Source organism: Lissotriton vulgaris, chromosome 1_2 (assembly GCF_964263255.1).
Source record: "Lissotriton vulgaris chromosome 1_2, aLisVul1.2, whole genome shotgun sequence".
Classification (NCBI taxonomy): Eukaryota; Metazoa; Chordata; class Amphibia; order Caudata; family Salamandridae; genus Lissotriton; species Lissotriton vulgaris.
This window is the reverse complement of record NC_141686.1, coordinates 287,672,049-287,698,610: the sequence shown is the minus strand read 5'-3', so window position 1 is coordinate 287,698,610 and position 26,562 is coordinate 287,672,049. Positions and strand designations below refer to the sequence as shown.

The 26,562-nt window shown below is 47.1% G+C and overlaps 1 protein-coding gene across 4 annotated transcripts in view; it reads left to right on the top strand.

The window, feature by feature from the left end:
• The window catches only part of LOC147736516 (uncharacterized), a 244,664-nt gene that overhangs the window by 178,114 nt on the left and 39,988 nt on the right, over window positions 1–26,562 (top strand). For all 4 annotated transcript variants that reach the window (XR_015307565.1, XR_015307564.1, XR_015307566.1 and 1 more), the window contains one exon: window positions 8,245–8,296. Coding sequence is in view for 1 of the 4 variants with exons in the window: in XM_086953256.1 (XP_086809382.1) it covers window positions 8,245–8,296 (52 nt within the window). In the remaining 3 variants the exon portion in view is untranslated. The remainder of the gene's footprint in view (window positions 1–8,244; window positions 8,297–26,562) is intronic.

Sequence of the window (26,562 nt, the reverse complement as noted above, 5' to 3'; positions counted from 1 at the left end):
TTCCCATAATCGCAATTAGTCCTGGTTCTTTATGGGGGCCTTCTAGATGCCGACGCGTTTCGAACCCGTTGAATCAATTAACGGGATCTCGTCAGGGCTTTGTCACTTCAATATATTATCGTTCTGTGCACAAAAGAAGAGAGAACAACACCTTAGTTTTGTTGCTCTCACCCATTTAAAAACACTCGACCTGTGTGTTTTAGAACAAAAGTTCTGTACCTGTGGTTTATGTCTGGCCGGGTTTAGATGGGTTCAACAACCGTCTTGTTTAACTTCTGTTTTGGAACCCTAAGGAATAATTTTGTATTGGAATTAACGTTTCAAAGTCAGGGGGTGACTAGTGGTCTCATTGGTTAGTTAGCGATGCTGAAAAAATAGTACCTTATTCGAGCACCGCTGCCCCTTTAGAGTGTGTCCTCTTTCCGATTCATTTTTCATATCGTGTTTGTCTCAGGCTTGTGCTCCCTGTGTGTAGAAAAATCGGAGTCTTTGTAACAAGAGCGTTCCCTGCCATTGCCTTACTATTAAGGGAAGGGATCATAAAAAACACACACTACCTTAGAGGGGCGTCCCTCGGCAAGCGTGAGTTTTTCTTCCTTGTACGTTGCCGTATACCTTGGATCTGTTAAAAAAGGAAGGGAGAGCAGGTTGAGTGCATCTGCTCAGCGCTCGTGGTATGTTTTGACTACTAGGCGGACCGCCCGTGTTTACTCCTACCTCTAGTCATGGACAGGGGTTCAGCATATCTGGTGGTCTGCAGCGCGTCTGTTGCTGTCTGCTTCCGTGTTGATGCCGGCGTTTAGTGAGGAGCGACCATCTGATGGTCGGCGTCATGCGTTATTATCGGTGACGCAGCCCAAGCATTGTGGGATATGTAGTTCATCATCGTTCTGGGGCCATAGGGATTGGCTATTGAATGGGAGTCTGTTAAGACCACACTGTGGCGGTGGATCGCGTGGAGCACTATTTCGGGGGGAGTAGTTTTAAGAGGAGGTTAGAGCCTAGAGACTTCTGACAGTGTGTTCAGCCCACCTTGGGCGCTGTTAAATTTAAGAATCAGATAAGCTTCTTTTGTTAGGAGGACATTTTCAATATCTGGGGGACATTTCGATTGATTGATGCTATACAATACTGACCATTTAAAATCCGTTTCTCGATGGTTAGCCTCTGTGAAATGCTGTACCATGGGCGCGTTGGGGACCTTGTTTTTGAGTCTGGATCGATGCTGGGTGATACGGGTATTTACCTGTTGGGTAGTTTTCCCGATGTAGATTTTATCACACGGGCATACAATGACGTAAACAACATTCTTTGTCCGACAATTTGAAAAACCTACATTCTTCCATTTAATTTTTTTGTGGTTGAATTCAGTGCCTTCGATCGTGGTGTCACATGAGGCACAGTTACCACATTTATGATGACCGGATATAGGTTTCAATCCCCATTGGGAGAGGAGGTCACTTTTGGGTTTTTGGATTCGCACATCAGCACGAACTAGTTGCTGACCTAGGCTTTGGTTCTTTTTATATGCAAATATTGGCCTCGGGAAGGGGCATTCCAGTTCCTCGAGGAGGTGCCAATTTTTAAGGACCATCTGTCGGATTTTGTGCGTGTCTGGGCCATATGTGGTCACGCATACCATCTTTTCAAGCTCTGGTTTGTGCTTATCCTGCGTTAATAAGCATTCCCGGGGTGTGTATCGTGCCCGTTTGTATGAATGCTTAAGAAGTTTTTTGGGGTAACCTCTGTATGTCATCTCTCCACAGAAGGTATGGGCATGTTGGTCATATTCTGCTATTTCTGAGCAGTTTCTCCTTATCCTAAGGAGTTGTCCATAGAGAAGATTTGCTCTGAGATTTCTGGGGTGGTCACTACTATGGTGTAGGATTGTGTTCTTGTCGGTCTTTTTCTTATAGAGGGACGCTTTGAGGCTCCCTTCATTGTTAGAGATTTCCACATCGAGAAACGTCATTTTGCTCGTACTGTGTTCAATAGAGAATTTTATGTCCTGGTGTCTGCTGTTTAACCATTCGTGGAATGCCATCAATTCGGTGTGGCTCCCCTGCCACAGGAGCCACACGTCATCTATGTATCGCAACCACTGTTTGATGTGTGACTTAAACGGGTTGTTGTTATCCACGAATCTGCGTTCATATTCTGCCATGTACAGAACTGCCATTTCAGGCGCATATGGACATCCCATAACCGTGCCTTTGACTTGGACGAAGAACTGGTCATTAAAGCGGAAATAATTTTTCTTTAATGTCAGTTCGGCTAGTTGGAGGATAAATGATGTAGGGACCCGATGGGGTCTCTCTCTGGTGTCAAGGTACAATTCTATCACCTCCAACGCCTCGTCTTGGGGTATCTGTGTATAGAGGGACGTGACGTCCATGGTCACCATGATCTCACTCTTGTCGTTGAATTCTGTTCCCTCTACTTTAACCAGAAAGTCGGTAGTGTCTTTGAGGTACGACTTCACATTGCTGACAAAAGGCTTAAGGAAAAAATCTATGTATTTAGAGACTGGTTCTAGGCACGAGTCGCACCCAGAAACAATGGGCCTGCCTGGTGGGTCATTTAATCTCTTATGTATTTTAGGTAAAAAATACAAGATTGGTGTTCGTGGATATTTCTTAACCAGGAAGTCTGCCTCCTTGGTTCCCACAAAACCGTTGTCAACGCCTGTTTGCACTAGATCTTTTATTGCCCCTTGTATTTGTTTTACAGGGTCTTCATGGAGTAATCTGTACCAGACCTGATTGTTTACCTGTGTGGAGCCCTCAATTAGATATTTGTCTCGAGGCCAGATCACCACTGCCCCGCCTTTATCGGCCGGTTTGATTACCACAGTCGAATCATTCCTCAACGCCTTCAGTGCTAGTTGTTGTCCTTTGCTTATATTTTGTTTGACATATTTTTGGGTCCTCTCGAGGTTGTTAAGGGAGGATAGCAACACTTGCTCGAAGACATGAATCTGTTTGGGAATGTTGTGGTTTGGGCAGAAGGTGGATTTGTTTCTGAGCCCAGTTGTTTCCATATCTATGCTTGGCGGTTGGTTGGCAAAGAAAGCTTTTAGTCGTATTTTGCGACAAAAAGCAATGATTTCCATTTTTGTTTTGGCAAAATCTGTGTGTTTCCTGGGGACAAATTTGAGTCCCAAGTTCAACACGGACTCTTCGTCACGGGTTAAAATCTTTTCGGACAGGTTGACAACGGAAGAGGGAGTCTCTACGATTTGTAGAATTGTTTGCGTGTCCGCATTTCCCATGGTATTTTTTGTCTTTGTTTGGGTTGTTGGCCTTTGTCTAAAAAAGCAACTTGCTTCTTGTTTTTGCCTCTAGAGTCAGAACCTGAGGAGTCTGACGAGGTTGTCTCAGAGAATGTTTTGAATCTGTTGCGGGAGCGTCCCTGGTAGTTATATAGTGCTCCACGCGAGTCCGCCTGAGAGTAGTAGTCGTCCTTTAAGAATGGGTATGTCTTCTCTAGCGTGAATGACTTTGAATCTCGGTCGTACTGGGCAGTTTTAGTATTGATAGTTGTGTCTTTAAACTGCAGGATTTCCTTCTCTATTTTTTCTAGTAAGTTTTTAGCATCTGGGATCACGTCACTTTCTGCAATACTTTTAGTTAGTGTCTCAATTTCTTCAAGTTCCTGTCTACAAAGTCTTTGTGCGGTCTCGACGGTGTGAACCATTAGGTCCCGGCTACACTTTGTATTAATGCGGCTGAAGCCTAGTTTGTATTCTGCGTCCTCCGTGAAGATCACTGGGACATTTTTCACCTGGAGTCCCCAGGGGATGGTACCACCCCTTAGGTGCTGCAGGAGAAAATGCCCGTGGAGTTCGGTTCTGATATGTTTTTTCTTTAGTCTGATTAGTTTGTCTGTTTCGTTTTGTTGTTGGGCGGAGGTGCTTAGAGTGATGTTGCCAAATGGGGAGGAGGCTAATAGATTTTGGGTGTGACTCTCAGAGAAAGATAATGTGTCTTTTTCAGCCATAATATTAGAGAAGGACAAGTCCCTCTCTGACAACAAAAGAGTCTAATCAGCAACACGACTGAGTCTGGTGCCCTGACAACTCTCGCGGGTAAATTCCCGCCCTTATACGCTTGAGCTTAAGGAGTTAGGTCCCGGGACATGAGGAGGGCTGGACCCTTTTTCAAATGAACATATATAACTTGCTCTCCTCACAATTCTTTGTTGCTTAATGATTTGAAGCACATAACTCAGGTCTACTACTGAATATGTGGGTTTATTTAGTTTCACCCTTTGCTTTTCAATTTCAAAGTACATCAAATTTTTATGTTTGAAAAAAACACATCATATGTAACATTTAGTGAAAAAATATACAACATACACAGTTACCAACACTTTCAAAAAAAGAATGAATGAACAAAATTACAACATATATATGCACATTTGTTTACAGATGGCAGCGATTTTTAGAATCATCAAGTTCAAACTGCCAAAAAACGATATTTCTATTTACTTATAAGTCAATGAAGGACAAAAATGTTTTTACAAAGAAGGCCAACTGAACAAAATTTTAAATAATTCCCATAATCGCAATTAGTCCTGGTTCTTTATGGGGGCCTTCTAGATGCCGACGCATTTCGAACCCGTTGAATCAATTAACGGGATCTCGTCAGGGCTTTGTCACTTCAATATATTATCGTTCTGTGCACAAAAGAAGAGAGAACAACACCTTAGTTTTGTTGCTCTCACCCATTTAAAAACACTCGACCTGTGTGTTTTAGAACAAAAGTTCTGTACCTGTGGTTTATGTCTGGCCGGGTTTAGATGGGTTCAACAACCGTCTTGTTTAACTTCTGTTTTGGAACCCTAAGGAATAATTTTGTATTGGAATTAACGTTTCAAAGTCAGGGGGTGACTAGTGGTCTCATTGGTTAGTTAGCGATGCTGAAAAAATAGTACCTTATTCGAGCACCGCTGCCCCTTTAGAGTGTGTCCTCTTTCCGATTCATTTTTCATATCGTGTTTGTCTCAGGCTTGTGCTCCCTGTGTGTAGAAAAATCGGAGTCTTTGTAACAAGAGCGTTCCCTGCCATTGCCTTACTATTAAGGGAAGGGATCATAAAAAACACACACTACCTTAGAGGGGCGTCCCTCGGCAGGCGTGAGTTTTTCTTCCTTGTACGTTGCCGTATACCTTGGATCTGTTAAAAAAGGAAGGGAGAGCAGGTTGAGTGCATCTGCTCAGCGCTCGTGGTATGTTTTGACTACTAGGCGGACCGCCCGTGTTTACTCCTACCTCTAGTCATGGACAGGGGTTCAGCATATCTGGTGGTCTGCAGCGCGTCTGTTGCTGTCTGCTTCCGTGTTGATGCCGGCGTTTAGTGAGGAGCGACCATCTGATGGTCGGCGTCATGCGTTATTATCGGTGACGCAGCCCAAGCATTGTGGGATATGTAGTTCATCATCGTTCTGGGGCCATAGGGATTGGCTATTGAATGGGAGTCTGTTAAGACCACACTGTGGCGGTGGATCGCGTGGAGCACTATTTCGGGGGGAGTAGTTTTAAGAGTAGGTTAGAGCCTAGAGACTTCTGACAGTGTGTTCAGCCCACCTTGGGCGCTGTTAAATTTAAGAATCAGATAAGCTTCTTTTGTTAGGAGGACATTTTCAATATCTGGGGGACATTTCGATTGATTGATGCTATACAATACTGACCATTTAAAATCCGTTTCTCGATGGTTAGCCTCTGTGAAATGCTGTACCATGGGCGCGTTGGGGACCTTGTTTTTGAGTCTGGATCGATGCTGGGTGATACGGGTATTTACCTGTTGGGTAGTTTTCCCGATGTAGATTTTATCACACGGGCATACAATGACATAAACAACATTCTTTGTCCGACAATTTGAAAAACCTACATTCTTCCATTTAATTTTTTTGTGGTTGAATTCAGTGCCTTCGATCGTGGTGTCACATGAGGCACAGTTACCACATTTATGATGACCGGATATAGGTTTCAATCCCCATTGGGAGAGGAGGTACATATGTTATGTTACATCACATCATATGTTACATATGATGTGTTTTTTTCAAACATAAAAATTTGATGTACTTTGAAATTGAAAAGCAAAGGGTGAAACTAAATAAACCCACATATTCAGTAGTAGACCTGAGTTATGTGCTTCAAATCATTAAGCAACAAAGAATTGTGAGGAGAGCAAGTTATATATGTTCATTTGCCAAAACAAAGAGGCACGGCAGGGTAGGAGCCCATGTGAAAAAAAATACTGTGCAGCGCCTAGGAGGCACAGTAGCCCGGCGGATCTGCTGGGCTCTTGTGTACTAAGACTGGCAAAACAAAGAATACAAATGAGCAGAGCAGTATTTCAGCCCCCTCGTGTGAGAGAAGAGCACCTTTACACTTGGCTACTGCGCGCTCATCTCCCATGCACACTCAGACTGAATGGTAGTGCAATAAAAAGTGCACACTTACACGCATCTGGGCACTCTTAAAGGGGCAAGGACACATTAGCATCTACCCCTCACATGCAAATGCATACTCAGTCTGCCGTCCAAATCACTCACTGGACATTCGGTTTCAAAGCTTAATTAAGAGATGATTTCTGAGCCTTGTTCACCGGCATCGTGTAAAATGTAAATCACAAAAGAGTAGGATTACATGACAGAGGACTCTCACAACAAGGACTATCGTTTCTCTGTCTGTATGCAGGGTGTTTTACGAAACTGCATAATCTCCATAATTACAAAAATAATTAGTAGTACAGATCCACGTTGTTGCCACATGATGTTTACAGAGCCAGGCTCCACAAACCCACACTCTCTTTCTCTCCGGGCACAGTGCAGGCTATGATTTGGAAAGTGCAGCATCACGGAGGGGTGCCGCGCTTCATGTTAATTTGTTTATGTTAGTTTTGCACTGCGGCTTTAAGTGGCAGAGACAGACTCACACGTACACCACAGTTCATCTTTAACATTGCTCGCTAAGCAAGGTGACGTGCTCGTGCACAGGCATTGTTAAAGATGAAGTGCAGCATATGTGTGAGGTTGTGTTGGCCCACAAAATGCCCACAATAAACAGCAAGCAGCATAAGTACTGATGCCTGCATTCTAACCACTAAAGGATTACTCCTCACCCGGTTGCTCTTCCTTGTGTGCTGCATTATCTCTCCCCCAACCCTGCCTGTTGCCTCCCTCCCACTCACTCCTTAGTTGTTACCAACTCCAAGATCCTGGAAAGGTGATCCTCCGTGACACTGAAACCCGACGGTGGAATTGTGCATGGGTTCACAATTTTAATAGCGGCCAGCACTTTTCTTTCGCCGACCCACCTTTATAAACAAAGTTCCGACCCGCCTTTATAAACAAAGTTGCACAGCCGCCATTACATGAATGGCACAACAAGCGCTTTTTAAACCAGGGCAGGCCGCCAGGATCCAGCAGGCAAGCTCAGGGAAGTGCGAGAACTCAGCCCGGAGAAAGCCAAACCAGGAAGTGAACTAGGTAAGTACGTCATTCCCGCCGATGCGAGTTTTGCAAGAGGTGAAGCTTCTGTAAATTCCGATTTGTTTGGGACTTTCATGTAATAAATAATTACAGTAGTTTTTTCTCGCCAGTTTGTTGTGTCGTGCTACGTGATGGAATTATGTCTATGCATTTCTCAGAAGAGTTAATCCTTTTAAGCTCGTACTTTTCAAACAAGCTCTTGGCATTGCTGTGGGGGGGCGGGTGAAGCGCATTGGCGGGGAGCAGCAGCCTTTGATGTGCGAATGAGTGGGAGGGAACACCATATGGGGTGTGATTGAGAAGTGAGGCCAAGCGCGCGCTGGGATAGCGTCGCGCTTGAGTACCTCATATGCATTAGGGACAATCCTCGCTGGTTTCAAGAGTTTGTTTGCCTACTATACTCCCGAAGAACAACGCATGCGCGTTGGTTCTACGAGACCTAAAAACATACAGCTTCTTGCATCCAGAGTCTCTCTTCTGGGGCCCCTTCCTTGCAGCCCTCACAACATCCCCACACCATGCATACCTTATCTCCTTCCTCGGGCCATAAATCTTCACAGGCTTCCCATTTGCTTTGCTCTAACCTCCTCTCTCTCTATCCGTGTGTTACAAATGCATGTTATTTAAAATGCAGAGTAAGTTTTCATTTTTAATTTACCCCAGAGGATCCCTACAGGCCTGTTTATTTAAACCGATCCTCTCCATTTACCTTTTAAACTTTTTTGCAAAACTTTTTCTCTCATTCTAGAGTCCCCTTCTCCTACTACTGAAGATAACCCTTGGACATTTTAAAACAACTGGTGAGCGCACTTTATTTTCATTTTTCTTTCAGCGTAATCTCTATTTTCATTGATCCTTGTCTTAATCCGGAAGTCTCTGCTAAAAGAAGTAAATGTAACTTTAAAACAGTTTTTTACTATTGCTTTTACCTTTAAAGAGTCTTGTTAATTTTTTTGCTGTGATTTTGCGGTGAGTAATAAACATGTTAGGTCATGAATATTTCAGAAAATCTGTGTAGAGCACTCTCGTCTCGTTTAACATATTTATGATGCTGTGAAAACATCGGTCATACTTTTAAACCACACACAGGTTAATAGCACCTCGGATCTCTGCAAAACAGGTTGCTGTTGTGCCATCCTCACACTCATTTTTTTTGTTTCATAACACGTGTTGCTGCTGTCTTAATAGTTAGTAATTACCTTTGTGTTTATTTTCCCATTCTTAAATATATAACTCCGATATTATCATATGTGCATGGAAAACACGTACCAAGCTGTACTATATGATGCAAACCCAAAGATGACATTCGGATTCTTATGTTCACTGTTAAACTAAGAATTCTGGAAATAGAGTGTTTTTAACACACATCCTTAATTAAAATGAGCTTAAGCCAATGCGTGGCTGGGGAGAGGTTGTTCCTCATTCTAAGTACTCTAGGTAGTGCTGCAGCTGTGTCCCTCTTCCTAGTTTTACAAGGGGTTTATCTCCCTTTCCCTCAGTCACCCACCCACAATGCACCCACCCTTAACCCCTTCCTGTCTTTTGTTTCCCCGAGCTCTGCGCCAGCCAAGGACAAGCACATTCACTTAAAACTCGCAGAGCCTCGCATCCGGAGTCTCTCTTCCGGGGCCCCTCCCTGCCAGCACTCACAGTATCCACAAGCTGCACATAGCTTATCTCCGTTATCGGGCCATAAATCTTCTCTGGCTGCTCATTTGCTTTACTCTAACGTCCTCTCTCCTGTTGCCCATGTGTTACAAATGCTTATTTATGTTTGTTTCCTGGTTGTAGGAGAGTAGGGTCTGCAATCCTATGATCACCCAGATTTTTTGCTTTTGTTTCACTGGTTTACGACTTTCTCTGGCTGTGGGCCTGCTAATCAGACCCACAGCCTAGCTGTTCTCTCACTAAATTGACATGTGTACCCTAGGTGCATTATCCAATTGGTACTGGGCCACCTTATCAGACCCTGTAACTCAGGGCATAGGTGTACCCAGGGCCTACCAGGGGCTGAAGCATGTATTATGCCACCCCTGGATGGCCATCTAAATCTGACACAACTGGCTGCACGACAGCTGGGGCAAGGTGGTGTATTCACCCTTTGCTTTAGATATAGTATACCTATATCTAACCCTAAAAATGGACACACAGATTCCTATCAGTCACTCCTATGGCAGGCCTTGACAATCCTGAAGGCAGAGTGCTTGGAATCGTGTGAAATGGTGCTCTGGCATGAGCTGAGCCCGTTTGCAGCTTGCGGAACCAAGTCCTAATAGCTGTTCCATGATAACGCATACCATATACTCTTAAGTGCATTATAATCCTCGCGGTTAAATGCTATCTCTGGTATCGCTTTATCAAAACATGTCGAGTAAGGTGTCATACGAATTGGAATACTAACCCCTCGCCAATTCTGGCGACGGGGTTAGCATTCCACCCTTCTAGAGGGACACGACATTGTGTGTAACTGTGAACCCCGGTTAAAGTTAACTCAAGCCTCAGCTCCACAAAATGGATGCTGCCACCACAGACACGAGTCTGACCTCCTGCTGCTGGGAGTCCTTCCAGCGAGGAGAGCTTGGACAAAGGGTTTCCTGTCAGGGGCGGTGCTAGCACCATCCCAGACAGGGTTTTGTGTATCCTGGGTAGGCAGGGCTTTACAGGAAGGTGACTGCAGAGTGGCACCCCGGTGCTCACTACGCATCTGCCGGCTAGAACCAGTTCCAGGGGCACACCAGCCCCTGGCCTGGGGAAAGTCCGGCATGGGAGAGGGGTGTAACCACCCCCCTTCCTGGTCCCACCCCTAGGGCAGGACCTAGTCGCGTACCCACCCCTTTCTTTAGGATAAAGGCAGGAGCGGGGACCCTTCCAAATTAGCACCATCTAAGAACTCTGCGGTTTGCTGCACGTCCTTCCTCAGGAATCCGACCGACCAGCATGACGAGACCCGGCTTCCCTGGCACCTCTGACCTCTACCTACCTCTACAGCTAAGCTGAGAACCGTAGGTGCGACGAGACCTCGAGGGACCGGCCATCATCAGAACTGCACGACTGCACGACTTCTATCCAGCACGACCGCCGAGGGATCCTCTGGTGAGTGCTCTGGGGTCCGAGAAGCCCTGACCCTGAGCAGCTCCAGCACCGAAGTCCAGCCTCCCAGCATCCACGAGATCTGCGTGGGGCCCTTCTGCTTTTTGCTGCTCACCGCGTTGTTTGGCTACTAGCCCGCTGGCTTGTGGCCTTCCTAACGACGCCCAACAACATCACCGCTGCTGGTCTGGTTGCTTTAGACTGGCCCTTGCTCCCTTCCAAAAGAGGAGCATCCCGGACCCTCCTGGTCCACTCCAGACGCCATTTTAGGTCCACCGCGTGGGCTTGAATTTGCCAAGACTTGTTGCCCCGATCCTGGGTCCAGCAACGTCGACAGCATCATCCATCATGGGACAGCTCGCACCTCCATCCTGGTCGCCGACAACGCCTCCTGGTCCGTGAAACTGCAGAGCCCAGCGTCGCCCACTCACCTAGTCGAGGTGACTACCATCCGGTGCCCTCCTGGTGCCATCTGACTACTGGCTAGTGGTCACGAACTTGGTCCCCTCTGCTTTCAGGTGTCATCCATCTTCGATCCAGGCTTGGATCACTTCGAACAATCTTCACTGGTCGCCTGCCAGCAACTTCTTTCTTCAGGATCCTGGTTCGTCTACGAGGATTCCCGACGTCTTTTCAGACCTATGCAGCTGCAGCCCCTGGGCTAGGTAACTTCGGCATTTCGGTGCCCCAGCATAGCCTCACTATCCAAGGGTCAGAATCCACTGTCGTTTTCGATCTACCTTATCGGGTTCGCCCGAGAACACTAACTTTGCTTTTACTAGCTCCCATAGACTTTGTCCCGCATCCCGCGTGAGAGTGCACACTCTGCACCCGAGTCCCCTAGGCCTCCTACTAGTAATCTGAAGGTTCAGTAACGTAGTCCTAGCGATTCCAAAGCCTATTAGTACAGTACTTACCTGCTAGTAATTTCACATTCCACTTCCATAGTATATGGTTTTTCGTGCCCCTCGGGCATTTGTGTAAATTATGCAACTTGAAGTATTTTCGTAAGAGTTTTGTTGTGTGCTTAGTACCCTGTCCTCATAAAGAGTACAGGGCTGTTGTGATCTAAATAAATACACTGTTTATTTTCATAACACTTGTGTGGTGTCCTTTCACTTGGTGTTCAAGGGGTATATGTGATGGTATAACAGCTGGCTTAACACGCCATCTAGAGTTTAGCCCGAAGACTGCTCTTATCCACGCTACTAGGATAGCTGGTCTATAAGGTTGACTTACAACCAATCACCATAAGGGTTGTTTGGACTGATGCATAGTGATCACTAGAATAGTGAGCACTGCATATCAGGCCAACTTCTCACATTGGTGAGCAGCGGTTTGGATTTGAGCTTGCTGTTGTTTTACCACACGTATCCTAAGAATATCTTGTGAAAGATCACATAAGTACTCCAGGTACATATAACTTAGCTTAGAATACTCTGAGTTCTACTGAACCAGCTGTTGTAGCTCCTCAAGGCTTAGCACACCTTGGCTACAACTCTTAGCAAGGGATCAGTAGGCAAACATATAGTGTAGGTAGGTGCATCACTTACACCACACTAGAAGCAGCATGTCAGACAAAGGAGGAAGCTCTGAGTCTCCCCTTGTGTCAGTGGACTTTCCACAGGTCACTTCCAGGTATGCTGCACTTAGATTCCAGGAGATGAGACAAATCTGTACATCCAGGAATCTAACACAGGGTGCAAACCCTACCATTCCTTTTCTGATTGGTCTCTTAGAGACTTATGATGCTAGGAGAATGATTCAGAAAAGGGGGTGGTGATGAGCAGAGTGTCTGAATTAAGCAGACCACTCTTACCCAGTCCAAAGATCAGGGCTTGATCCATCACCGTTTTTTAGCTCACTGCACCATCCCAGCTCAGAACTTGGCTATATGCAAATTAGTCTGACCCTGGCCCAGTGCATCATGGGAACAGGGCGGACCAAACTACCAAGCCAATTCTTATACTGGGAAGGAAACAAGCTACCGGGGACCGGTTTCTGGCATTTCAGCCGTCTTCGGCCCGGCTTGCTTGAATCCTGATGGTGCAATGAGCTAGGGACTCACATCTGAGTATACCCTTCCACGTTTATGGTGGACAAAAATGATTCAGAAAAGGGGGTGGTGATGAGCAGAGTGTCTGAATTAAGCAGACCACTCTTACCCAGTCCAAAGATCAGGGCTTGATCCATCACCGTTTTTTAGCTCACTGCACCATCCCAGCTCAGAACTTGGCTATATGCAAATTAGTCTGACCCTGGCCCAGTGCATCATGGGAACAGGGCGGACCAAACTACCAAGCCAATTCTTATACTGGGAAGGAAACAAGCTACCGGGAACCGGTTTCTGGCATTTCAGCCGTCTTCGGCCCGGCTTGCTTGAATCCTGATGGTGCAATGAGCTAGGGACTCACATCTGAGTATACCCTTCCACGTTTATGGTGGACAAAAATGATTCAGAAAAGGGGGTGGTGATGAGCAGAGTGTCTGAATTAAGCAGACCACTCTTACCCAGTCCAAAGATCAGGGCTTGATCCATCACCGTTTTTTAGCTCACTGCACCATCCCAGCTCAGAACTTGGCTATATGCAAATTAGTCTGACCCTGGCCCAGTGCATCATGGGAACAGGGCAGACCAAACTACCAAGCCAATTCTTATACTGGGAAGGAAACAAGCTACCGGGGACCGGTTTCTGGCATTTCAGCCGTCTTCGGCCCGGCTTGCTTGAATCCTGATGGTGCAATGAGCTAGGGACTCACATCTGAGTATAGCCTTCCACGCTTATGGTGGACAAAAATGATTCAGAAAAGGGGGTGGTGATGAGCAGAGTGTCTGAATTAAGCAGACCACTCTTACCCAGTCCAAAGATCAGGGCTTGATCCATCACCGTTTTTTAGCTCACTGCACCATCCCAGCTCAGAACTTGGCTATGTGCAAATTAGTCTGACCCTGGCCCAGTGCATCATGGGAACAGGGCAGACCAAACTACCAAGCCAATTCTTATACTGGGAAGGAAACAAGCTACCGGGGACCGGTTTCTGGCATTTCAGCCGTCTTCGGCCCGGCTTGCTTGAATCCTGATGGTGCAATGAGCTAGGGACTCACATCTGAGTATACCCTTCCACGCTTATGGTGGACAAAAATGATTCAGAAAAGGGGGTGGTGATGAGCAGAGTGTCTGAATTAAGCAGACCACTCTTACCCAGTTCAAAGATCAGGGCTTGATCCATCACCGTTTTTTAGCTCACTGCACCATCCCAGCTCAGAACTTGGCTATATGCAAATTAGTCTGACCCTGGCCCAGTGCATCATGGGAACAGGGCAGGCCAAACTACCAAGCCAATTCTTATACTGGGAAGGAAACAAGCTACCGGGGACCGGTTTCTGGCATTTCAGCCGTCTTCGGCCCGGCTTGCTTGAATCCTGATGGTGCAATGAGCTAGGGACTCACATCTGAGTATACCCTTCCACGCTTATGGTGGACAAAAATGATTCAGAAAAGGGGGTGGTGATGAGCAGAGTGTCTGAATTAAGCAGACCACTCTTACCCAGTCCAAAGATCAGGGCTTGATCCATCACCGTTTTTTAGCTCACTGCACCATCCCAGCTCAGAACTTGGCTATATGAAAATGAGTCTGACCCTGGCCCAGTGCATCATGGGAACAGGGCAGACCAAACTACCAAGCCAATTCTTATACTGGGAAGGAAACAAGCTACCGGGGACCGGTTTCTGGCATTTCAGCCGTCTTCGGCCCGGCTTGCTTGAATCCTGATGGTGCAATGAGCTAGGGACTCACATCTGAGTATACCCTTCCACGCTTATGGTGGACAAAAATGATTCAGAAAAGGGGGTGGTGATGAGCAGAGTGTCTGAATTAAGCAGACCACTCTTACCCAGTCCAAAGATCAGGGCTTGATCCATCACCGTTTTTTAGCTCACTGCACCATCCCAGCTCAGAACTTGGCTATATGCAAATTAGTCTGACCCTGGCCCAGTGCATCATGGGAACAGGGCAGACCAAACTACCAAGCCAATTCTTATACTGGGAAGGAAACAAGCTACCGGGGACAGGTTTCTGGCATTTCAGCCGTCTTCGGCCCGGCTTGCTTGAATCCTGATGATGCAATGAGCTAGGGACTCACATCTGAGTATACCCTTCCACGCTTATGGTGGACAAAAATGATTCAGAAAAGGGGGTGGTGATGCACTGGGCCAGGGACAGACTGATTTGCATATAGCCAGGTTCTGAGCTGGGATGGTGCAGTGAGATAAATAACGGTGATGGATCAAGCCCTGATCTTTGGACTGGGTAAGAGTGGTCTGCTTAATTCAGACACTCTGTTCATCACCACCCCCCTTTTCTGAATTGTTTTTGGCCACTATGGGTGTGGCAGGGTATACTCAGACATGAGTCCCTTTCTCACTGCACCATCAGGATTCAAGCAAGCCGGGCCGAAGACGGCTGAAATGCCAGAAACCGGTCCCCGGTAGCTTGTCTCCTTTCTGGTGAAGAATTAGCTTGGTAGTTTAGTCTGCCCTGTTCCCATGATGCACTGGGCCAGGGACAGACTGATTTGCATATAGCCAGGTTCTGAGCTGGGATGGTGCAGTGAGATAAATAACGGTGATGGATCAAGCCCTGATCTTTGGACTGGGTAAGAGTGGTCTGCTTAATTCAGACACTCTGTTCATCACCACCCCCCTTTTCTGAATTGTTTTTGGCCACTATAGGTGTGGCAGGGTATACTCAGACATGAGTCCCTTTCTCACTGCACCATCAGGATTCAAGCAAGCCGGGCCGAAGACTGCTGAAATGCCAGAAACAGGTCCCCGGTAGCTTGTCTCCTTTCTGGTGAAGAATTGGCTTGGTAGTTTAGTCTGCCCTGTTCCCATGATGCACTGGGCCAGGGACAGACTGATTTGCATATAGCCAGGTTCTGAGCTGGGATGGTGCAGTGAGATAAATAACGGTGATGGATCAAGCCCTGATCTTTGGACTGGGTAAGAGCGGTCTGCTTAATTCAGACACTCTGTTCATCACCACCCCCCTTTTCTGAATTGTTTTTGGCCACTATAGGTGTGGCAGGGTATACTCAGACATGAGTCTCTTTCTCACTGCACCATCAGGATTCAAGCAAGCCGGGCCGAAGACGGCTGAAATGCCAGAAACCGGTCCCCGGTAGCTTGTCTCCTTTCTGGTGAAGAATTGGCTTGGTAGTTTAGTCTGCCCTGTTCCCATGATGCACTGGGCCAGGGACAGACTGATTTGCATATAGCCAGGTTCTGAGCTGGGATGGTGCAGTGAGATAAATAACGGTGATGGATCAAGCCCTGATCTTTGGACTGGGTAAGAGTGGTCTGCCTAATTCAGACACTCTGTTCATCACCACCCCCTTTTCTGAATTGTTTTTGGCCACTATAGGTGTGGCAGGGTATACTCAGACATGAGTCCCTTTCTCACTGCACCATCAGGATTCAAGCAAGCCGGGCCGAAGACGGCTGAAATGCCAGAAACCGGTCCCCGGTAGCTTGTCTCCTTTCTGGTGAAGAATTGGCTTGGTAGTTTAGTCTGCCCTGTTCCCATGATGCACTGGGCCAGGGACAGACTGATTTCCATATAGCCAGGTTCTGAGCTGGGATGGTGCAGTGAGATAAATAACGGTGATGGATCAAGCCCTGATCTTTGGACTGGGTAAGAGTGGTCTGCTTAATTCAGACACTCTGTTCATCACCACCCCCCTTTTCTGAATTGTTTTTGGCCACTATAGGTGTGGCAGGGTATACTCAGACATGAGTCCCTTTCTCACTGCACCATCAGGATTCAAGCAAGCCGGGCCGAAGACGGCTGAAATGCCAGAAACCGGTCCCCGGTAGCTTGTCTCCTTTCTGGTGAAGAATTGGCTTGGTAGCTTAGTCTGCCCTGTTCCCATGATGCACTGGGCCAGGGACAGACTGATTTGCATATAGCCAGGTTCTGAGCTGGGATGGTGCAGTGAGATAAATAACGGTGATGGATCAAGCCCTGATCTTTGGACTGGGTAAGAGTGGTCTGCTTAATTCAGACACTCTGTTCATCACCACCCCCCCCTTTTCTGAATTGTTTTTGGCCACTATAGGGGTGGCAGGGTATACTCAGACATGAGTCCCTTTCTCACTGCACCATCAGGATTCAAGCAAGCCGGGCCGAAGACGGCTGAAATGCCAGACACCGGTCCCCGGTAGCTTGTCTCCTTTCTGGTGAAGAATTGGCTTGGTAGTTTAGTCTGCCCTGTTCCCATGATGCACTGGGCCAGGGACAGACTGATTTGCATATAGCCAGGTTCTGAGCTGGGATGGTGCAGTGAGATAAATAACGGTGATGGATCAAGCCCTGATCTTTTGACTGGGTAAGAGTGGTCTGCTTAATTCAGACACTCTGTTCATCACCACCCCCCTTTTCTGAATTATGATGCTAGGAGGGCTGGTAACACAGAACCTTCTCATCCAGATGGGAATATGCCTCCCCTGGAGGGAACCACAGGTGACCCTGACCTTATCCATCTCTCTGCAGAAGGTGAAGAGGAGGATGAGGATCTAGAGCCATCTGAGGATGAGGCAGACAAAGGTCCAGAAATAGTTAGCCAGCTAACTAGGGACAACTTAAGCAGGCATGAGAATGGTACTAGGAGACCCCCGGGGCCCCTCCCAGGCCAGCTTAACATTGGGAATGGACGAGTTAGGTCTCTATCCAGAGGCTCTAACAGATCCATTCGAACCAATGGCTCTCAGGCCTCTTCTCAAAGAGGGATGACATCCCCTCAGAGGAGAGTGTATGAAGCCAAAGTGAGGGAAGTCAATCTGAGGATTGAAAGGGAAGAACTTGCCCTGGCCAAAGAGAGACTTGCCTTTGCTAGAGAGCAAAAGTTAAGTGGGTTAGATCTCACTGGTGGCAGCATTCCCCCAAGGGAAAACAGGAGTTTAGATAGCAGACACCTGAGTAAGATAGTGCCCCCCTTTAAGCTAGGGAATGATATCCACAAATGGATTACTGCTTTGGAGAGGGCCTGCACTGTACAGTGTGTCCCCCAGAGTCAGTGGGCAGCTATCTTGTGGCTCTCCTTTGAAGATAAAGGTAGAGATAAGCTCCTCACTACTAGAGCTGAGGATGCTAACAATTACCAAGTCCTGAAGAATACACTGATTGATGGGTTTGGCCTAACCACTGAGCAGTACAGGTTGCTGTTCAGGGATACCCAGAAAACTCAGTCTCAGGATTGGTCTGACTTTGTAGATTGTGCCACTAAGGCTTTGGAGGGCTGGTTGCTGGGCAGTAAGGTTACTGATTACACAGGATTGTATAATCTGATCATGAGGGAACAGATTTTAAACAATTGTCAGAACCAGTTGTTGCATCAGCATCTTGTTGACTCAGATCTGACCTCTCCCCAAGAATTGGGAAAGAAGGCAGACAGATGGGTCAGAACAAGAGTTAAGCAGAACCAGGGCCAGAACCAGGGTGGTCAGAAGAAAGCAGACCAGAAGGGTAAAGATTCTAAAGGTGAACAAAATGACCAGAAGTCTTCGACAGGTCCCCAACAACCCAAAGAGGGTGGGGGCAGGCTTCCCAGAAAAAGAAGAATCAAGAAGGCCAATCAAAAATGTGGTGCCAATACTGTAAAAGTAAAACTCACTGGTTTAGTGAGTGCACCAAGAAAGGAGGGCAGACTCCTGCTACTGCAGCCCCTAAGGCACCTGTGCCCCCTAGTACAGCCAGCAGTAGTAGAGCACCTCCCAAGGGATTAGTTGGGTTAACCTTGGGTTCTGAGGGGTATGACAACTTAGTTGGCACACTCACTCAGGCTGTCCTTGTCTGTACAGGGGATATAGATATATCCCCTGATGTCAGTCCCAATACTTTGGGAAAATACAGGCAGACACCTTTGATAAATGGAAAGATGGCTCAGGCCTATAGGGACACTTGTGCCAGTGTCACCATGGTGACACCTAACTTTGTGGACCCTGGACAGATCATGCCAGGTACAGAATTCCTGGTGACCAATGCCAGCAACGTCACTACCAGTCATAGTATGGCGATTGTTGCTTTCTCCTGGGGAGGGGTAAATGGCCAAAAGAAGGTTGTAGTTAGTTCAGACCTCCCAGTGGGTTGTTTGTTGGGCAATGATTTGGAGTCATCACAATGGTCAGAAGTGGAGCAGAGGACTCACATGGAGATGTTAGGCTTGCCAGCACATGTGCTTGCTGTGACTAGGTCACAGGCCAGAAGATGCCCCACTGAACAGGTGCTGGATCCTGGAACAATGGACCAGACACCTTCCAAGAAGAAGAGCAGTAGGGTTAAGGCATTGCCTTCCCCCTTGCCCCAGGTTGAGGATCAAGCCTCAGAGGAGGCTGACCTACAGGAATTGAGGGAAACTGAGCCTAAAGAATTTGAACTTGATCAAGTTGAATTTCTGGGCTCAGGGGGACCCTCAAGAGAAGACCTGGGGAAGGAACAATTAGACTGCCCTTCCCTTGAACCCCTCAGACAGCAAGGTGCTGCTGAGGCTGCTGGGAACGCCACAGGTACCCACAAGGTATACTGGGATGATGGACTCCTGTACACTGAGGCAAGAGACCCCAAGCCTGGCATGGCCAGGAGGCTGGTTATCCCCTTGTCTCAGCGAGGTTTCCTTCTTACCTTGGCCCATGAGATTCCCTTAGCAGGACACTTAGGCCAGACAAAGACTTGGGACAGACTTGTCTCACACTTTCACTGGCCTCACATGAATGAGGATACCAAGGAGTTTTGTCGCTCCTGTGTCACTTGCCAAGCCAGTGGTAAGTCAGGTGGCACAACAAAGGCCCCCCTTATACCAATGCCTGTGGTGGGGGTGCCCTTTGAAAGAGTGGGGATTGACATTGTTGGTCCAACGGAACCCCAGACAGCATCAGGGCACAAGTTTATACTGGTGGTAGTGGATCATGCCACCAGGTATCCTGAAGCTATTCCCCTTAGGACCACTACAGCACCTGTGGTGGCAAGATCCCTAGTTGGAGTGTTCTCCAGAGTGGGCTTCCCTAAGGAGGTTGTCTCTGACAGAGGTACAAACTTCATGTCAAGCTACTTAACTGCTATGTGGAAGGAATGTGGTGTCAACTACAAGTTCACTACACCCTATCATCCACAATGCAATGGGCTTGTTGAAAGGTTCAACAGGACCCTAAAAGGGATGATTCATGGACTACCTGAAAAGCTCAGGCATAGATGGGATGTCCTGATACCCTGCCTTTTATTTGCTTATAGAGAAGTCCCACAGAAGGGGGTTGGCTACAGCCCTTTTGAACTTTTGTATGGACATCCTGTAAGAGGACCTCTGTGTTTGGTGAAGGAAGGATGGGAGAGACCTTTTAAAAAGCGTGCAACCAACATAGTGGACTATGTACTTGGTCTCCGCTCCAGGATGGCTGAGTACATGGAAAAGGCATCCAAAAACCTTGAGGCTAGCCAAGAACTTCAAAAAGCTTGGCATGACCAAAAGGCTGTCCTGACTGTATACCAGCCTGGACAGAAGGTGTGGGTGTTGGAGCCAGTGGCCCCAGCAGCACTCAAAGACAAATGGTCTGGGCCCCACACAATTCTTGAGCAAAAGGGAGAGGTCACCTACCTGGTGGACCTTGGAACTCCCAGGAGCCCCACAGGGTGCTCCATGTTAACAGGCTCAAAGCATATGTCGACAGGAAGGACATGAGCTTGCTCATGGCCATAGATGAGGGACAGGAGGAAGAGAGTGACCCTCTCCCAGACCTGCTCACTCAGAATCCTGATGATGGATCAGTAGATGGTGTTGTCTTTTGTGGCAGCCTCTCTGAACATCAACAGAAGGATTGCAAACAAGTTCTTCAATCCTTCAGACATATGTTCTCTCTAACAGCCAGCCAAACCAATTGGTGTACCCATGAGGTTGACACTGGTGACAGCTTGCCAGTTAAGAGTAAAATCTACAGGCAGCCTGATCATGTTAGAGACTGCATCAAAACAGAAGTGCAGAAAATGTTGGAGTTGGGAGTCATTGAACCCTCAGATAGCCCTTGGGCTAGTCCAGTAGTTCTAGTGCCAAAGCCTCACACCCAGGGTGGTAAGAAAGAGATGAGGTTTTGCGTAGACTACAGAGGTCTCAATGCAGTCACTAAGACTGATGCCCACCCAATACCAAGGGCAGATGAGCTTATAGATAGATTGGCTTCTGCCAACTACTTAAGTACATTTGACCTGACAGCTGGGTATTGGCAAATCAGGTTAGCTGAGGATGCCAAGCCCAAGACAGCATTTTCTACCCCTGGTGGGCATTATCAAGTTGTGGTAATGCCCTTTGGTTTGAAAAATGCACCTGCCACCTTCCAAAGGTTGGTGAATCATGTCCTCACTGGGCTGGATGACTTCTGTGCAGCATATCTTGATGATATTGCTGTCTTTAGCTCCACCTGGGAGGATCACCTGGTCCACCTGAGGAAAGTGTTAGAGGCACTACAAGCAGCAGGTCTCACTATCAAGGCCACAAAGTGCCAGATAGGGCAGACACAGGTTGTATACTTGGGCCACCTTGTAGGTGGAGGCCAAGTTCAGCCACTGGAGAGCAAAATACAGTCAATCGGGGACTGGGCTCCTCCAACCACCCAGACTCAGGTTCAAGCTTTCTTGGGCCTGACTGGTTACTACAGAAAGTTTGTCAGAAATTATGGATCAATTGTGACTTCACTTAATGAACTGACAAGTAAGAAAATGCCAAAGAAAATTCAGTGGACAGCAGGCTGTCAAAAAGCATTCGATGACCTAAAGCAGGCCATGTGCACAGCACCTATCCTCAAGAGTCCAGACTACTCCAAACCATTCATTGTCCAAACAGATGCTTCTGAGTTGGGTGTGGGAGCTGTTCTATCTCAACTGAATTTTGATGGTAATGACCAGCCCATTGCTTTTATAAGCAGAAGGCTGGCCCCCAGAGAGAAAAATTGGTCAGCTATTGAGAGGGAGGCCTTTGCTGTGGTTTGGGCCCTGAAGAAACTGAGGCCGTACTTGTTTGGCACTCATTTCAAGATTCAGATCGACCATAAGCCCCTCTTGTGGCTAAATCAGATGAAGGGTGAAAACCCCAAACTACTTAGGTGGTCCATTTCCCTACAGGGGATGGATTTTACAGTGGAGCATAGACCTGGCACTGATCATGGCAATGCAGATGGGTTCTCCAGGTACTTCCACTTAGAGCAAGAAGACTCACCTGGTCAAGGTTAGTTTATTGTCCCAAAGTTTGGGGGGGTGGGGGGGGGGTCATGTAGGAGAGTAGGGCCTGCAATCCTATGATCACCCAGATTTTTTGCTTTTGTTTCACTGGTTTACGACTTTCTCTGGCTGTGGGCCTGCTAATCAGACCCACAGCCTAGCTGTTCTCTCACTAAATTGACATGTGTACCCTAGGTGCATTATCCAATTGGTACTGGGCCACCTTATCAGACCCTGTAACTCAGGGCATAGGTGTACCCAGGGCCTACCAGGGGCTGAAGCATGTATTATGCCACCCCTGGATGGCCATCTAAATCTGACACAACTGGCTGCACGACAGCTGGAGCAAGGTGGTGTATTCACCCTTTGCTTTAGATATAGTATACCTATATCTAACCCTAAAAATGGACACACAGATTCCTATTAGTCACTCTTATGGCAGGCCTTGACAATCCTGAAGGCAGAGTGCTTGGAATCGTGTGAAATGGTGCTCTGGCATGAGCTGAGCCCGTTTGCAGCTTGCGGAACCAAGTCCTAATAGCTGTTCCATGATAACGCATACCATATACTCTTAAGTGCATTATAATCCTCGCGGTTAAATGCTATCTCTGGTATCGCTTTATCAAAACATGTCGAGTAAGGTGTCATACGAATTGGAATACTAACCCCTCGCCAATTCTGGCGACGGGGTTAGCATTCCACCCTTCTAGAGGGACACGACATGTATGTAACTGTGAACCCTGGTTAAAGTTAACTCAAGCCTCAGCTCCACAAAATGGATGCTGCCACCACAGACACGAGTCTGACCTCCTGCTGCTGGGAGTCCTTCCAGCGAGGAGAGCTTGGACAAAGGGTTTCCTGTCAGGGGCGGTGCTAGCACCATCCCAGACAGGGTTTTGTGTATCCTGGGTAGGCAGGGCTTTACAGGAAGGTGACTGCAGAGTGGCACCCCGGTGCTCACTACGCATCTGCCGGCTAGAACCAGTTCCAGGGGCACACCAGGCCCTGTCCTGTGGAAAGTCCGGCATGGGAGAGGGGTGTAACCACCCCCCTTCCTGGTCCCACCCCTAGGGCAGGACCTAGTCGCGTACCCACCCCTTTCTTTAGGATAAAGGCAGGAGCGGGGACCCTTCCAAATTAGATCATCTTTGAATCAAGAAACTACTTTCTACGAAAGGAACTCTCGACTTCTTCTCAAGATTTCTCCCTTGTGGCTAAGGAGTAGTCACCCTGCATCCGCAGGCACCATCTCAGAACTCTGCGGTTTGCTGCACGTCCTTCCTCAGGAATCCGACCGACCAGCACGACGAGACCCGGCGTCCCTGGCACCTCTGACCTCTACCTACCTCTACAGCTAAGCTGAGAACCGTAGGTGCGATGAGACCTCGAGGGACCGGCCATCATCAGAACTGCACGACTTCTATCCAGCGCGACTGCCGAGGGATCCTCTGGTGAGTGCTCTGGGGTCCGAGAAGCCCCGACCCTGAGCAGTTCCAGCACCGAAGTCCAGCCTCCCAGCATCCACGAGATCTGCGTGGGGCCCTTCTGCTTTTTGCTGCTCACCGCGTTGTTTGGCTACTAGCCCGCTGGCTTGTGGCCTTCCTAACGACGCCCGACGGCATCACCGCTGCTGGTCTGGTTGCTCCAGACTGGCCCTTGCTCCCTTCCAAAAGAGGAGCACCCCGGACCCTCCTGGTCCACTGCAGTTGCCATTTTAGGTCCACCGCGTGGGCTTGAATTTGCCAAGACTTGTTGCCCCAATCCTGGGTCCAGCGACGTCGACAGCATCATCCATCGTGGGACAGCTCGCACCTCCATCCTGGTCACCGACAACGCCTCCTGGTCAGTGAAACTGCAGAGCCCAGCGTCGCCCACTCACCTAGTCGAGGTGACTACCATCCGGTGCCCTTCTGGTGCCATCTGACTACTGGCTAGTGGTCACGAACTTGGTCCCCTCTGCTTTCAGGTGTCATCCATCTTCGATCCAGGCTTGGATCACTTCGAACAATCTTCACTGGTCGCCTGCCAGCAACTTCTTTCTTCAGGCTCCTGGTTCGTCTACGAGGATTCCCGACGTCTTTTCAGACCTATGCAGCTGCAGCCCCTGGGCTAGGTAACTTCAGCATTTCGGTGCCCCAGCATAGCCTCACTATCCAAGGGTCAGAATCCACTGTCGTTTTCGATCTACCTTATCGGGTTCGCCCGAGAACACTAACTTTGCTTTTACTAGCTCCCATAGACTTTGTCCCGCATCCCGCGTGAGAGTGCACACTCTGCACCCGCGTCCCCTAGGCCTCCTACTAGTAATCTGAAGGTTCAGTAACGTAGTCCTAGCGATTCCAAAGCCTATTAGTACAGTACTTACCTGCTAGTAATTTCGCATTCCACTTCCATAGTATATGGTTTTTCGTGCCCCTCGGGCATTTGTGTAAATTGTGCAACTTGAAGTATTTTCGTAATAGTTTTGTTTTGTGCTTAGTACCCTGTCCTCATAAAGAGTACAAGGCTGTTGTGATCTAAATAAATACACTGTTTATTTTCATAACACTTGTGTGGTGTCCTTTCACTTGGTGTTCAAGGGGTATATGTGATGGTATAACAGCTGGCTTAACACGCCCCTTAGAGTTTAGCCCGAAGACTGCTCGTATCCACGCTACTAGGATAGCTGGTCTATAAGGTTGACTTACAACCAATCACCATAAGGGTTGTTTGGACTGATGCATAGTGATCACTAGAATAGTGAGCACTGCATATCAGGCCAACTTCTCACTCTGGATGCATAAATTACAGTTTCTCTTTAGAGAACAGTACCCTGTTTAGCTGTCTGAAGAGGTGAACTTAAATTGTGCAAGTCACGGCAGCACAGCAATGTGTAGAAGTACAAGTAAGTTTAATAGTATTTCTTTCATTTCATTTAATATTGTTATGTACATACGTTCTATGGCGCACACTTTTGAGGAGAATCTTTCTCTTTAAAAGTGCATCGCTCGTGATGTTTCTTGATGTTTCTTATGCTGTTGAATGCTAACTGTACCTGAGACATTCAGCTGTTGATCTTCACTGTATACAGACGTGCTTCTGTATTTATGCCGTGACTTCTTTAATAAACTACAAGGATTCTTCATATCAATATTCCTTTTTCATGGATCGTTATTTATTATAGAATCCACACTTTACATTTGGCGACGAGGGAAAAGCGGCATTTTTTACTAAAATTTGCGCATCTTTAACTTTCAAAAAGTATAAAGACAAGACGGATAAACACCAGATTAATCTCTCCTGCTTCACTCAAAAGAACCCGGACTTTCTGAGGCAAAGGACAGCCTCTTGATGGATTTTTAGCATTTCTTGGCTTTCGGGATGGATGATTGGCCTTCGCTGAAGTCACTCATGACGCGAATTGCAGCGTCACAGTGACGAGCCTAGCCAACGTCATCACGTTGATACACGCTTCGGCGGCCATCTTGGATTTACTAACAAAGTCATTTCCATAGCAACGGAAACGAAAATCGACGTTTTAAGGCATAAAAGAAAGGTTTTGGATCGTAAAGCAGGAAGAAAAGGTATCGGATTATATTATTAAAGACTTTTATATAAGAATAATATTTTTATGAATATTTAACAAGAAAAGAACATTTAAAGGAGACAACACTAGACTTCATGAGTAAAAGGAGGTGAGACATTTTGGCTTGAAAGCAACATTGTTTAAATATATTTTTTTTAAAATGGCTACAAATCAACACATTTTTATTTGGATCATTTCCTGCCTACACCAGGGAAACCAAAAGAGGCATAGAAGTTATGGTTTAAGAATTTTGAAAATTATTTGGTAGCAATTGGGGGATATGAATATTCTCCTAAAAGGAAACTTGCAATTGTGTACAGTCATTTGGTAACTGCAGGAAGGGAAATTTTTAATAACTTACCAATTTTACAACCTCCATCTGGTAACGGAGAAGGGTGGAATGAGTTTACTGGTGCAGTTTTAAGACTGAACAATTTGGTTTTAGAAGAACCTAGAGTTATGATGGAACGCTTTACCTTCATGAAAAGTAAGCAAGAGCAACATGAGTCAGTTGAGGAGTTTATATCGGCGCTAAGGAATTTAGCAGCAGAATGCAATTTTGGTCCATATTTGGATACTGTTTTACGAGACCAATTTGTTTATAAATGTTTCCACAAGAAAATTCAAGAGAGGATACTTAGTTGTCGGGATCCATCATTAAGTGAAGTTATAGATATGGCAAAAAGTGTGGAAAGGTCTATAGTTTCTTCCAGATGCATCTCTGATGGCAACTTATCACGTACTGATAATGAAATACAAATGAATGCCTTCCCCACAAATGATGGGCCCAGAATGTGAATGATGATGTCATGGGAGAATCAGGCACCATTGGGCAGATTTACAATAACTGGTGCATCCCTGCAGATCACCAGGGAAGCCCCAGTTATTGTGCGTCACGGCAGACACCCCTTGCGCCATCATAGATGCACCGCATTTACAATGCGGCACACCATGGGGCAAGAATAGACAAATGCGTGACGCATCTGCTGCCATAAAGGTGAAGCATTGCTGGATTTGCGTTGCAAGCGCAACGCAGCTCCAGCAAGGCTTGCGGTGACCCTGCCTAACAAGCTGCGTCAATCCTTACGCCTGCTTCAAGGCAGGGTTTTGACACAGTATGGCCATTAAAGTGACTGAGTGAATTTTTTTGAT